Below are 14,326 nucleotides of genomic sequence, written 5' to 3' on the forward strand. Positions count from 1 at the left end.
AGCATCCCTGTGGCTCAAAGATCTCATGTTCTTTATAAATTTGGAGAAAATACTAAATGTGCCATTCAATGTGTATTGTATTTCATTGTACCTTGATGACGAATAAGTACATTTATATAAAAAAAGAAAAAGATAAGATATTCCTTTATTGATCCCCCTTGGGGAAATGCAGGCGTCATAGCAGCATGGGGGGACAGAGGAGGGGGGGGGGGGGGGTACAGGTATGGGCAGGGTAATAGAAGAAGACATATATAATATAGGCAATACAATTATAATACAGTAGAAAAGTAAAAAAATAAGCAGTGTAAACAATATAATTAACTCTGAATATAAGCACATGAACAAGTAGGCAGTGTGATCAAAGGTGCAAATGAGGGTCTGTATGCCCTATCAGTTATATGAATGAATGAATGAATGAAAACTTTATTTAACAGATTGCAGAATGGGTACAATACAGTACGGCTCAATACATACAATTGTTAAGGGGATGCAGACCTGAGAAAGACGTTTGTCTTGTTTCCATCAGGGTCCCCCAATTTTATAGGTTACAATCAATATGATCAATAACCCTTAGAATCTGAATATATACTATGAGTAAGTAAAGTATACAGTATACACAGGTGCAGTATACATAAGGTACCCTGACTGGCGTGATATACATTAAGTTATATGTTGTAGTCCGTGCCGCTAAAGCGAGTCAGACACACTATCACCACATGTGACAAATGTTGTATTAATTAAAGCTGTATTCATTCTTTTCTGACCACTAGAGGGCAGCACAGAGCCACCCTAAACAAACCCTTAATTTCTCCCAAAACGATAGCCTTGTTTTGTTTGGCCATGTGATAATTTTGAAATATACAATCTTGTAACTAAGAGATTTGCAGATTTCGTGCATGGATTACTAGATTGTTTAAGATATATATAGGGTATATAATATAATAATATATAAGGTATATATAGTATATAAGGTCAATACTTCACATACAAACACAATACTGTTCTGACAGGACAATATTGATGTAATTAAGAGATTTGCATCAATATTGATTTAGCACAATAGGTGGAGCTAAAGTCCTGCCCGGGTTTTGTTAACAAAGATGTAAATGCATGTAGCTACTGCACCTTATGTTAATACTGTGATACTGTGAATACTGTATATTTCAGTTAGATAGATAGTAATTATATTGACTTATTTGTTTACACTGGTTGTTGTTTTTACTACCTGTAACTCCCCCCCATCCCCCATGCTGCTATGACGCCTGAATTTCCCCAAGGGGATCAATAAAGGAATATCTTATCTTATCTTAAATAAATTATGGAATAACAACAGACTGGCCGCTGGTAGCGCAGGGTTACTGCTCAATTGCACAGCCCTGCTACATATTCTATTCCACTGTATTTTATTTATTCAAATTTTGTGTATCTTTTATTTATTTGTGTATATATTCTACTACATCCTGCACAATTCTACAGCCCTGTCCTATATTCTATTCTATTGTACTTTTATTTAAATTGAGTTTATATATTCCATTACATTTTATTCTACCCTAATTGTCTGTTAATGTTGCGCCAAACAACCAAAACTAATTCCATGTACTTGTATGTGCAAACTTACTTGACAATAAAGACCTTTCTGATTCTGATTCCGATTAATGAAGTGAGACCTTCTGATAGCAGGTGGTCATGATCAGTTTTGAAGAAACTTTTAGAAAATACTGTTATTGCAGCTTTAAAAGTGAATTATTCTGTGATCTTTTAAAGCATGACTATGTAACGTTTTAAAACTGCACACAGTGGCTGCTCAGTGTTTAGACTCTCATACATAAAAGTCCACCCCATGTCACTAAACCCCAGGCAATGAGACAAATGAGGAGAATGAGATAAACAGCAAAAAGATAAATGTCTTGTAGCAGTGATTTAATACTCATTAACTTCATACACATTTATGCTCAAGAAATGTTTACTAAAATGAGACTTTCATCACAGGTCGGGCAATTCCAATATCTTTCAATGGACATATTATTAGTGCTGGTTTAAACAATATGGCTCATTATATATTTCTTTATTGATGTCTTGGTGCTGCTAGAAGACGGTTCCCTGTCAGATTATCAAGAAGAGTTGGACATTGAAAGCAAGGGAATGTTACCTTCATTTTGTTCTTGAAGGCATAGGTGTCGGCGTTCATGCTGGGGTCTCTCTTCAGCTTACACATGATGATACAGTCCTTGAAGAGGAAGACCTGTCTCTGGTGCCCCCTGGAGGCCACCTTCACCTCTGCAGATTCCTCCCACACGGAGAAGGCACCCTGGGGAGAGAGGAGACATGCATGACACCTGAGGACATAACGATGGAGATCACAGCCAGAATGAGTGCTTTCTTCAAAACATGATCACATAGAATACTGTTCATATGTATAGACTAGTAAGACTTTTTTTTGTGTTGTCGTTAAGACTAGATTAACCTTTTCTAATTAAGATCATAGACTTGATGCATCTAAAGTATACATCTAGTTTGATACTAAAGTATGATACAATTTTATTAGAGCATGAGGCACAGTATCAGGCATTTAGCCCCGACACCCTTTCACTGTGGTCAAATGGGTTGGTTAGACATTATTGCATGTTACCTGTCTCACAGGCTGGCCCAGGCCAGTGAGATGGGCTGGGTAGTTCTTACCTGTCTCACAGGCTGGCCCAGGGCAGTGAGCGGGGCTGGGTAGTTCTTACCTGTCTCACATGCTGGTCCAGGGCAGTGAGATGGGCTGGGTAGTTCTTACCTGTCTCACAGGCTGGTCCAGGGCAGTGAGAGGGGCTGGGTAGTTCTTACCTGTCTCACAGGCTGGCCCAGGGCAGTGAGAGGGGCTGGGTAGTTCTTACCTGTCTCACAGGCTGGCCCAGGGCAGTGAGAGGGGCTGGGTAGTTCTTACCTGTCTCACAGGCTGGCCCAGGGCAGTGAGAGGGGCTGGGTAGTTCTCCATGAGGGAGACCTGCATGGTGGATGCATCTTACCTGTCTCACAGGCTGGCCCAGGGCAGTGAGAGGGGCTGGGTAGTTCTCCATGAGGGAGACCTGCATGGTGGATGCATCTTACCTGTCTCACAGGCTGGCCCAGGGCAGTGAGAGGGGCTGGGTAGTTCTCCATGAGGGAGACCTGCATGGTGGATGCATCTTACCTGTCCCACAGGCTCGCCCAGGGCAGTGAGAGGGGCTGGGTAGTTCTCCATGAGGGAGACCTGCATGGTGGATGCATCTTACCTGTCTCACAGGCTCGCCCAGGGCAGTGAGAGGGGCTGGGTAGTTCTCCATGAGGGAGACCTGCATGGTGGATGCATCTTACCTGTCTCACAGGCTGGCCCAGGGCAGTGAGAGGGGCTGGGTAGTTCTCCATGAGGGAGACCTGCATGGTGGATGCATCTTACCTGTCTCACAGGCTCGCCCAGGGCAGTGAGAGGGGCTGGGTAGTTCTCTATGAGGGAGACCTGGTGGATGTTGTTAGACCTCCACGGCAGACATGACATCATAGAGAAGGCGTCCTCCAGCAGAACACAGCTCTGCCCACTCTTAGCTTTGTTCTTGATGAGCTCCTGACAACAGACATGATGTAACAGTTCAGCATAAGAGCACGCCACGGTCAGGCCCCTATCTACACATCACTGAACTCATCCATCCCTACACCAACACCCGCTCACTCAGATCTGCCGATCAGCACCTCCTGGTGGTCCCCAGGTCCAGGCTGAAAACAAGGGGTGATCGAGCCTTCGAGGTGACGGCACCAAGGCTCTGGAACGCTCTCCCCCTGGACCTGTGCACTGCCCCCTCTGAAAACTCTTTTAAAAAACAACTAAAAACACATTTGTTCAGACAGGCCTTTGGTCATACATAGGCACTCTTTCTTGTCCTCACTGTTCCTATAGTTTTGTTTTTTAATTAGTGACTGAGGATTTTATCTAAATTCTTTTATTCTACTTTTTTATCTGGTTTCACTGTTTTTAACTGCTGTCTGTTGTTGTTGGCATTTATTTCTGATTTTTTTTTGTTTTTATATACTAAGCTGTAGTGTAAAGCACTGTGTGCATTTGTGCTGTGAAGGGTGCTATATAAATATCATTCATTCATAAGAATTGTTGTAAAAAAAAAAAAAAAAAAAAAAATGCATTACAGTACAAGATGTTAAAAGGTTTCATAACAAGGGTAGCCATTGTAAGCTGACCTTGAGCAATGCCTGGTAGGTCTGGATCCTTTCCACTGGTCTCTGGAGAAAAGTGAGGACATCCAACTCTGTGGCCTCGGGGTTTACAGACTCTGTCGTTTCCTGAAGGGTCGACAACCGCAGGTCAAACAGATGGAGAACGGGAGATCAATGCCATAATGCTGTCACAGAGTTGCAATTCAACACCTCCATTGTAGTTTGTAGTACCAATGTCCATGTCATTTAAAATCCAAACAGATACCTTGAAGTACTGTTGGATAGTCTTGTCCGTGACGCAGACCTCAGCTTGTGTTTGACCTGCCATGTAGTGAAGGTACTTTTCAAAGTCCTCCGCGTGCTTCACCAGATGCAGAGCTACATCATCGTCTGTCGTGGACTCACTCAGGCTGGGCAGGATGGACCTACGTTACAGGGGATAAAACAATAACATTATGGGAAATGTGCTTACTGTCTTCTCCAGAGTCAGACAAGAAGATAGATACCAATTTCCTCTCTCTCTGTGCGTTCAGTAGAAAGCTATACAGCTGCAAGCTTAGCACAAAGGAATGGAAGTGGATGCGGACCACTAGCTTAGAAGTGTTTTTGGCAAGGGGCGGCCGGGTAGCGCAGCGGACTAAGCGTCTGCCTACCACCGCAAGAGACACTGGTATCGAATCCGGCTGTCAGCGGTACCTCCGGCTTGGTCGGTCGTCCATACTGATACAATTGGCAGTGTTAGCGGGTGGAAAGGCGGTGGGGTGTGTATCCTGGTCGTTGTAAACAGCGACTCCTACAGGTCGGTCGGGGCGCCTGCACAGCGAGGGAGGGAACTGGGGAGGGTAGTGTGATCCTCCCACGCGTTACACCTCCCCAGTGAGAGTCCTCGCTGTCAGGTGAAAAGACGCGGCTGGCTGTCTCCACATGTGTCGGAGGAAGCATGTGATAGACTTCAGGGCTCCCTAGACCGACCAGTGGGGGGCACATGCGCGCAACGACCAGGAAGGGGAGGGGGGAATTGGCATAACGACAAAAAATTGGGATGGGAGAAAAATACAGAAAAAGGGAGGAGAAAAAGTATATAAAAAAAAAAAGTGTTTTTGGCCAACAGCTAGGCTAGGTGGTCCGTATCCGCTTTCATTCATTTGTGCTAAGCTAGGCTCTATCTTCTTGTGTGACTTTGGAGAAGATGGGAAGCACATTTTCCATCATCTTAAAACACCAATCCTAACTAAACTAAACTAACTAACTAAAACTGGGTAGATGGATGTTGCTCCTCATTTCATGGACTCAGTTACTTGTCATTTCACATCAGACATAGAAAGATCAGATCTGGATAATAACGTTACCTCTCATGTAAAGCCATGATGTCCTCGATGTTTCAATAACGTTACCTCTCATGTAAAGCCATGATGTCCTTGATGTTTCAATAACGTTACCTCTCATGTAAAGTCATGATGTCCTTGATGTTTCAATAACGTTACCTCTCATGTAAAGCCATGATGTCCTCGATGTTTCAATAACGTTACCTCTCATGTAAAGCCATGATGTCCTCGATGTTTCAATAACGTTACCTCTCATGTAAAGCCATGATGTCCTCGATGTTTCAATAACGTTACCTCTCATGTAAAGTCATGATGTCCTTGATGTTTCAATAACGTTACCTCTCATGTAAAGCCATGATGTCCTCGATGTTTCAATAACGTTACCTCTCATGTAAAGTCATGATGTCCTTGATGTTTCAATAACGTTACCTCTCATGTAAAGCCATGATGTCCTCGATGTTTCAATAACGTTACCTCTCATGTAAAGTCATGATGTCCTCGATGTTTCAATAACGTTACCTCTCATGTAAAGTCATGATGTCCTTGATGTTTCAATAACGTTACCTCTCATGTAAAGCCATGATGTCCTCGATGTTTCAATAACGTTACCTCTCATGTAAAGTCATGATGTCCTCGATGTTTCAATAACGTTACCTCTCATGTAAAGTCATGATGTCCTTGATGTTTCAATAACGTTACCTCTCATGTAAAGTCATGATGTCCTTGATGTTTCAATAACGTTACCTCTCATGTAAAGCCATGATGTCCTCGATGTTTCAATAACGTTACCTCTCATGTAAAGTCATGATGTCCTCGATGTTTCAATAACGTTACCTCTCATGTAAAGTCATGATGTCCTCGATGTTTCAATAAGGTTACCTCTCATGTAAAGCCATGATGTCCTCGATGTTTCAATAACGTTACCTCTCATGTAAAGTCATGATGTCCTCGATGTTTCAATAACGTTACCTCTCATGTAAAGTCATGATGTCCTTGATGTTTCAATAACGTTACCTCTCATGTAAAGCCATGATGTCCTTGATGTTTCAATAACGTTACCTCTCATGTAAAGCCATGATGTCCTTGATGTTTCAATAACGTTACCTCTCATGTAAAGCCATGATGTCCTTGATGTTTCAATAACGTTACCTCTCATGTAAAGTCATGATGTCCTCGATGTTTCAATAACGTTACCTCTCATGTAAAGTCATGATGTCCTCGATGTTTCAATAACGTTACCTCTCATGTAAAGTCATGATGTCCTTGATGTTTCAATAACGTTACCTCTCATGTAAAGCCATGATGTCCTTGATGTTTCAATAACGTTACCTCTCATGTAAAGTCATGATGTCCTCGATGTTTCAATAACGTTACCTCTCATGTAAAGTCATGATGTCCTCGATGTTTCAATAACGTTACCTCTCATGTAAAGTCATGATGTCCTTGATGTTTCAATAACGTTACCTCTCATGTAAAGTCATGATGTCCTCGATGTTTCAATAACGTTACCTCTCATGTAAAGCCATGATGTCCTCGATGTTTCAATAACGTTACCTCTCATGTAAAGTCATGATGTCCTTGATGTTTCAATAACGTTACCTCTCATGTAAAGTCATGATGTCCTTGATGTTTCAATAACGTTACCTCTCGTGTAAAGTCATGATGTCCTCGATGTTTCAATAATGTTACCTCTCATGTAAAGTCATGATGTCCTCGATGTTTCAATAACGTTATCTCTCATGTAAAACCATGATGTCATTGATGTTTCAATAAGGTTACCTCTCATGTAAAGTCATGATGTCCTCGATGTTTCAATAACGTTACCTCTCATGTAAAGTCATGATGTCCTCGATGTTTCAATAACGTTACCTCTCATGTAAAGTCATGATGTCCTTGATGTTTCAATAACGTTACCTCTCATGTAAAGCCATGATGTCCTCGATGTTTCAATAACGTTACCTCTCATGTAAAGTCATGATGTCCTCGATGTTTCAATAACGTTACCTCTCATGTAAAGTCATGATGTCCTCGATGTTTCAATAACGTTACCTCTCATGTAAAGTCACGATGTCCTCGATGTTTCAATAACGTTACCTCTCATGTAAAGTCATGATGTCCTCGATGTTTCAATAATGTTACCTCTCATGTAAAGTCATGATGTCCTTGATGTTTCAATAACGTTACCTCTCATGTAAAGACATGATGTCCTCAATGTTTCAATAACGTTACCTCTCATGTAAAGCCATGATGTCCTCGATGTTTCAATAACGTTACCTCTCATGTAAAGTCATGCTGTCCTTGATGTTTCAATAACGTTACCTCTTGGGCGGCTGAGTGGCGCAGTGGGCAAGGCGCTCGCCACTAACGCAGGATATGCTGGTATCGAGCCCAGCTCTCTGCGTTGCTACCGGCTTGGCCGGTCGTTCATACTAACACAATTGGCAGTGTTAGAGGGTGGGAAAGCCGGTGGGTGGGGATTGGACGTTGTGGACAGCGACTCCTACAGGTCGGTTGGTGCGCCTGTACAGCAGAATCAGGAAGTATCGGGGGCAGCGTGAGCCTCCCACGCGTTACTCCTCGCCGCTGAGAGATCACGCTGTACAGGTGAAAAGATGCCTCCTCGTGTACCGGAGGGGACATGTGATGCAAGGCTTGGTCCACATTGCAGCCGACCAGTGGGAGGCATAGTCTAGCAACGTTCGAGACAGGGGAGGGGAGAATTGGGATGGGAGAAAAATAGAAAATAAGGAGAAAAAGTGGATACAAAAAATAACGTTACCACTCATGTAAAGTCATGATGGCCTTGATATTTCAATAACGTTACCTCTCATGTCCACAATGTCCTTGATGTTTCAATAACGTTACCTCTCATGTCCACGATGTCCTTGATGTTTCAATAACGTTACCTCTCATGTAAAGCCATGATGTCCTTGATGTTTCAATAATGTTACCTCTCATGTAAAGCCATGATGTTTCAATAACGTTACCTCTCATGTAAAGACATGATGTCCTTGATGTTACCTCTCATGTAAAGACATGATGTCCTAGATGTTACCTCTCATGTAAAGACATGATGTCCTTGATGTTACCTCTCATGTAAAGACATGATGTCCTCGATGTTACCTCTCGTGTAAAGACATGATGTCCTCGATGTTACCTCTCATGTAAAGTCATGATGTCCTCGATGTTACCTCTCATGTAAAGTCATGATGTCCTTGATGTTACCTCTCGTGTAAAGCCATGATGTCCTTGATGTTACCTCTCGTGTAAAGTCATGATGTCCTTGATGTTACCTCTCGTGTAAAGACATGATGTCCTTGATGTTTCAATAACATTACCATTTACCTCTCATGTAAAGCCATGATGTCCTTGATGTTACCTCTCGTGTAAAGACATGATGTCCTTGATGTTTCAATAACATTACCATTTACCTCTCATGTAAAGACATGATGTCCTCGATGTTACCTCTCATGTAAAGACATGATGTCCTTGATGTTACCTCTCATGTAAAGACATGATGTCCTCGATGTTACCTCTCGTGTAAAGTCATGATGTCCTCGATGTTACCTCTCATGTAAAGACATGATGTCCTTGATGTTACCTCTCGTGTAAAGACATGATGTCCTTGATGTTACCTCTCATGTAAAGACATGATGTCCTCGATGTTACCTCTCGTGTAAAGTCATGATGTCCTCGATGTTACCTCTCATGTAAAGACATGATGTCATTGATGTTACCTCTCGTGTAAAGACATGATGTCCTTGATGTTACCTCTCATGTAAAGACATGATGTCCTTGATGTTACCTCTCGTGTAAAGACATGATGTCCTTGATGTTACCTCTCGTGTAAAGCCATGATGTCCTTGATGTTACCTCTCGTGTAAAGCCATGATGTCCTTGATGTTACCTCTCGTGTAAAGACATGATGTCCTCGATGTTACCTCTCGTGTAAAGACATGATGTCCTTGATGTTACCTCTCGTGTAAAGTCATGATGTCCTTGATGTTACCTCTCGTGTAAAGACATGATGTCCTTGATGTTTCTGAAAATAGTCTCTTTCTGGTTGAGGACGTTGATGGGAACGTGGCGGCCACCAGTCTCCAGATGGTGCAGGTGGCGAGAGGTGAACTCCTTCATCTCCTTCACAAACTCCTCTTCCCCATCAACCAGACCCTGGATCAGTTGGCTAAAGACCAAGAAAGAGACAGTTTCACATCGAGTGGATATAATGTAGCTGGATGTTACATTTCATGATTTAAGAATTATATTGACGAAGAGTGAGTGACTTAGAATAGTAGAATAAGCAACCATTTAGGTTAATCACCATCACCACAAATAGCCAATTGAACCCTTGCACTGAACAACCATATAAGTCAGTTTTTAAATGTTTTGGACAGCTCATGTATTTGCAGTAGTGCTGTCAGGCGATTAAAAAAATGTATCTAATTAATTACAGGATTTGTAATGAAATAATCTAATTAATCGCATTTTAATCGCATAACCATTTTAGGCCTGATATTTTATATTCTATAATCATATTTCAAATTGCATGTGTCCGGATGGCAGAATTCAGTACTGTAGCTACAGTACAAAACCTTCTGTTTAATCATCTTCCATTTATTCATTTGCTTAGATTTTTCAGGTCTGGTCAATATATTTTTTTTATCCACTTTTTCTCCTCTTGTTTTTCTGTGTTTTTCTCCCATCCCAATTTAGTCGTTATGTCAATTCCCCCCTCCCCTTCCTGGTCGTTGCTCGCATGTGCCCCCCACTGGTCAGTCTAGGGAGCCCTGAAGTCTATCAGATGCTTCCTCCAAGACATAGGAGACAGCCAGCAGCATCTTTTCACCTGCCAGCGCAGACTCTCATTGGTGTAGTGTAACGTGTGGGAGGTCACACTACCCTCGCCATCTCCCTCCCTCGCTGTGCAGGCGCCCTGACCGACCTGCAAATACATGAGCTGTTTACAACGACCAGAATACCACCCCACCGGCTTCCCTCCCGCTGACTCTGCCAATTGAGCCAGTATGACGGCCGGCCAAGCCGGAGGCAACGCTGACAGCCGGATTCGATACCAGTGGCTCTCGCGTTGGTGACGAGCGCTTAGTCCGCTGCGCCACCCAGCCGCTAGGTCTGGTACATTTGTGCATGGTGTTATTCACAGTCAAAGATTTTAAAAAAAATAAAAAATTGAATTGATATTCTCATTTGGTTCATTATAATTTACTCAAGCCTAGTAACAGACACAGTATTTCTGACACTGGGAATACATTCCCTGAGATCCATAGATGTCCCTAGAATCAGATACCAAGAACATGCAAATGGTCCATTCTACGTTCTTATGGAATGAATGAGATAAAAAAAAAATTATCAAAAAGCAAAAATTCTTCTTATTTTTTTTTATACATTTTTAGTAAATTTTCATAATGCGATAATTTGCTGTGTAATTAATCTAATTAACGCGATAAACTGACAGCCCTAATTTGCAGTTGTGTAACATCAATCCAAATCACTCAGAGTGTGAATGTGATATATCACCAGAAAGTACTCAACCTCTACTGTCTTTAACTATGAATGAACACGACACCACCTTACCATCTTTAGATAATAAAGTACTCAACCTCTACTGTCTTTAACTATGAATGAACACAACACTCTAACTTACCATCTTTAGATAATAAAGTACTCAACCTCTACTGTCTTTAACTATGAATGAACACAACACTCTAACTTACCATCTTTAGATAATGAAGTATGCAACCTCTACTGTCTTTAACTACAGTATGAATGAACACAACACTCTAACTTACCATCTTTAGATAATAAAGTACTCAACCTCTACTGTCTTTAACTATGAATGAACACGACACTCTAACTTACCATCTTTAGATAATAAAGTACTCAACCTCTACTGTCTTTAACTATGAATGAACACAACACTAACTTACCATCTTTAGATAATAAAGTACTCAACCTCTACTGTCTTTAACTATGAATGAACACGACACTCTAACTTACCATCTTTAGATAATAAAGTACTCAACCTCTACTGTATTTAACTATGAGTGAACACAGCACTCTAACTTACCATCTTTAGATAATAAAGTACTCAACCTCTACTGTATTTAACTATGAATGAACACAGCACTCTAACTTACCATCTTTAGATAATAAAGTACTCAACCTCTACTGTATTTAACTATGAGTGAACACAGCACTCTAACTTACCATCTTTAGATAATAAAGTACTCAACCTCTACTGTCTTTAACTATGAATGAACACGACACTCGTTGTTCCTCTGAAAACGTCAAACACACATGTTTCTTCGTCTGAGGTACTCAGTTGATACAGTGCTAGAGTAAGTGCGAGTATAGACAATGAAGTGTCACATAGGTATGTAATGTACATAAATCCAATTTTGAGTTTGGAGGGAGGATAGGACTGTACAAACCCAGGTTAGAGAGGAGGTAATAATTATATCTGTGTAAAATACTCAAAAACTAGGGCTGTCAAAGTTAATGCTTTAACTTGAGATTAATTTAAATTATTTAAAGCATTAAAATAAATGAATCTAGGGGCGACTACGTGGCGTAGTGGGCAAGGCGCTCGCCACGAAATCTGGAGATGCTGGGCTCGCCTGTTCGAGCCCAGCGCTCCACATTTGCTTTCAGTTTAGCTGGTCGTCAGTACTAATACACATTGGCCGTATTAGGGGGTGGGAAACTGATGGGTGGGGATCGGGCGTTGTGGACAGCGACTCCTACAGGTCGGTTGGTGCGCCTGCGCAGTAGAATCAGGAAGTGTCGGGGGCAGCGGAGAACAGGTTGAGAAACAGCAGACAGACTGACCTCAGAGTTCTTCTGTACTCCTCTCCTGTCACCCCGATGCCATCCAGCTCCTCTGGAGGGGCTCTCACTTGTGGGAAAGCCTCCTACAAAATGTTTACAGAAAAGGGTTTCATGTACAGTGTTTCCTACACGTTTTCCATTTCAGAATTCCATACTTTTTTCCCGTGTGGAATTTGAATATTTTGGTCGGTGGTCAATATGATGTATGATGATGACAGTGGCTGGGAAATATGACTCTCAACGACAAATACGTCATTTTGTAAATGGACTGCATTTATATAACAGCTTTTATCCAAAGCACTTTACAATTTGTTCCTCACATTTGACCCATTCACTCACACGTTCACCGACTGCGGAGGCGACCACGCAAGGTGCCAACGTGCTCGTTGGGAGCAATTAGGGTTAAGTGTCTTGCTCACGGACACGCTGCCCGGGAGGAGCGGGAATCAAACCGTAAACCTCTGGATTACCAGATTTCTGCTCTACCTCCCAAGCCACTGTCGGTCTAATAGGTCTAAAACGCCAAGAACCTTGGTGTTGTCCTCGACGACCAGTTGAACTTCTCTGCTCACATCGCAGCGACGACCAGAACCTGCCGATTCCTCCTGAGCAACGTCAGAAGGATCCGCCCCTTCCTGACAAAAGAAGCCACCCAACTCCTCGTCCAATCAACAGTCATCTCCCGCCTCGACTACTGCAATGCACTGCTCGCTGGCCTCCCGGCCACTGCCACTAAGCCTCTTCAACTCATTCAGAACGCAGCGGCCCGCCTGATCTCAAACCTACCGAAGTCGGCCCATGTCACCCCACTTCTTAGGGACCTGCACTGGCTCCCCATTGCTGCACGAATCCGCTTCAAGGCCCTCGACCTAGCATACCGTGCGGCAAAGGGAACCGCTCCCGCCTACCTCCGGTCAATGGTCTCTAACTACACACCCTCAAGACCCCTACGCTCTGCATCTTCTGGCCGCCTCAGACCTACTCCTATCCAAGCTCCGGGAGGGTCATCAAAGAGAAGTCGCCTATTCTCAGTCCTTGCCCCACAATGGTGGAATGAACTACCCACCCCAGTTAGGACAGCCGAATCACGTCCAATCTTTCGCCGTCGACTAAAGACGCACTTCTTCGACCATTATCTGAATAAAAAACAAACAAAAAAAAATAAAAAATCTAACCCTAACTAACCGCACTGTCATGCACTTGTCCTAATAAACTAACCTACACTGTAGCACTCAACACTTTGATGAACATTGTTGCTCAGCTGATAAGAGTTGTGCCCTTCCTGATGGCTTGTCGTACAGAACTTGTAAGTCGCTTTGGATAAAAGCGTCAGCTAAATGACTAAATGTAAATGTAAATGTAAATAGGTCTACAGCTGGCTTTATTTGTGAAATTGCTTACTGTGTTTTAATTTCTTTTGTTGTTTTTTTAGGTTGGTTTGTCCACTTTTATGATTTACTTTCCACAGTGTTCATGAGAGAAATCTGAAAGTGGATGCTAAATATGGAGGAATGTGGGCATCATTATACTGTTTTAATATAAGTATTTTCAAAACTCAGGGTTTTTTGTTGACCATTTCCACCCCATAAAGTGACATGGCACTCATTCTTCTCATTCTGATTATAGATTATGTCAAGGCAGTTGTTAATATTTTAAACTTGTTTGCATAAGTTGTTTTGAATAAGCCCTGGTGTTTGGTTTATACATCATACCGTTCTCCTCTTCTCCAGATAGGCTGAGGAGACCCATCCCTGCCGTGCAGGGTTGGTCTTGGCGGGCCGGGTCCTAACCAACCATTTGCCAGGATGAACAGAATCCAGGAGCTCCACATACTGGCCCTCCTTCAGGACGAAGCTCTCTTTATTACCACCGACAGGACTGCAGTCAGCTCTGGCCACATAAATGTCAAATGTCTGGGGGAAAAAAAAGAAGATACAGCCATCAGATGACATTGTTTACACAAT

General features: G+C 42.4%; 1 protein-coding gene across 1 annotated transcript in view; it reads right to left on the bottom strand.

Annotated features, from left to right (window-relative positions):
- Window positions 1–14,326, bottom strand: part of obscna (obscurin, cytoskeletal calmodulin and titin-interacting RhoGEF a) — a gene marked incomplete at its 5' end in the record, with an annotated part of 182,792 nt that overhangs the window by 65,495 nt on the left and 102,971 nt on the right. The window contains 8 exons of the mRNA XM_084311315.1: window positions 1,000–1,003; window positions 2,150–2,308; window positions 3,422–3,586; window positions 4,213–4,314; window positions 4,454–4,613; window positions 9,523–9,699; window positions 12,363–12,445; window positions 14,075–14,275. Of these exons, the coding sequence (XP_084167441.1) occupies window positions 1,000–1,003; window positions 2,150–2,308; window positions 3,422–3,586; window positions 4,213–4,314; window positions 4,454–4,613; window positions 9,523–9,699; window positions 12,363–12,445; window positions 14,075–14,275 (1,051 nt within the window). The remainder of the gene's footprint in view (window positions 1–999; window positions 1,004–2,149; window positions 2,309–3,421; window positions 3,587–4,212; window positions 4,315–4,453; window positions 4,614–9,522; window positions 9,700–12,362; window positions 12,446–14,074; window positions 14,276–14,326) is intronic.

This window comes from Notolepis coatsorum (assembly GCF_963971535.1).
Source record: "Notolepis coatsorum genome assembly, chromosome: 3".
NCBI lineage: Eukaryota > Metazoa > Chordata > Actinopteri > Aulopiformes > Paralepididae > Notolepis > Notolepis coatsorum.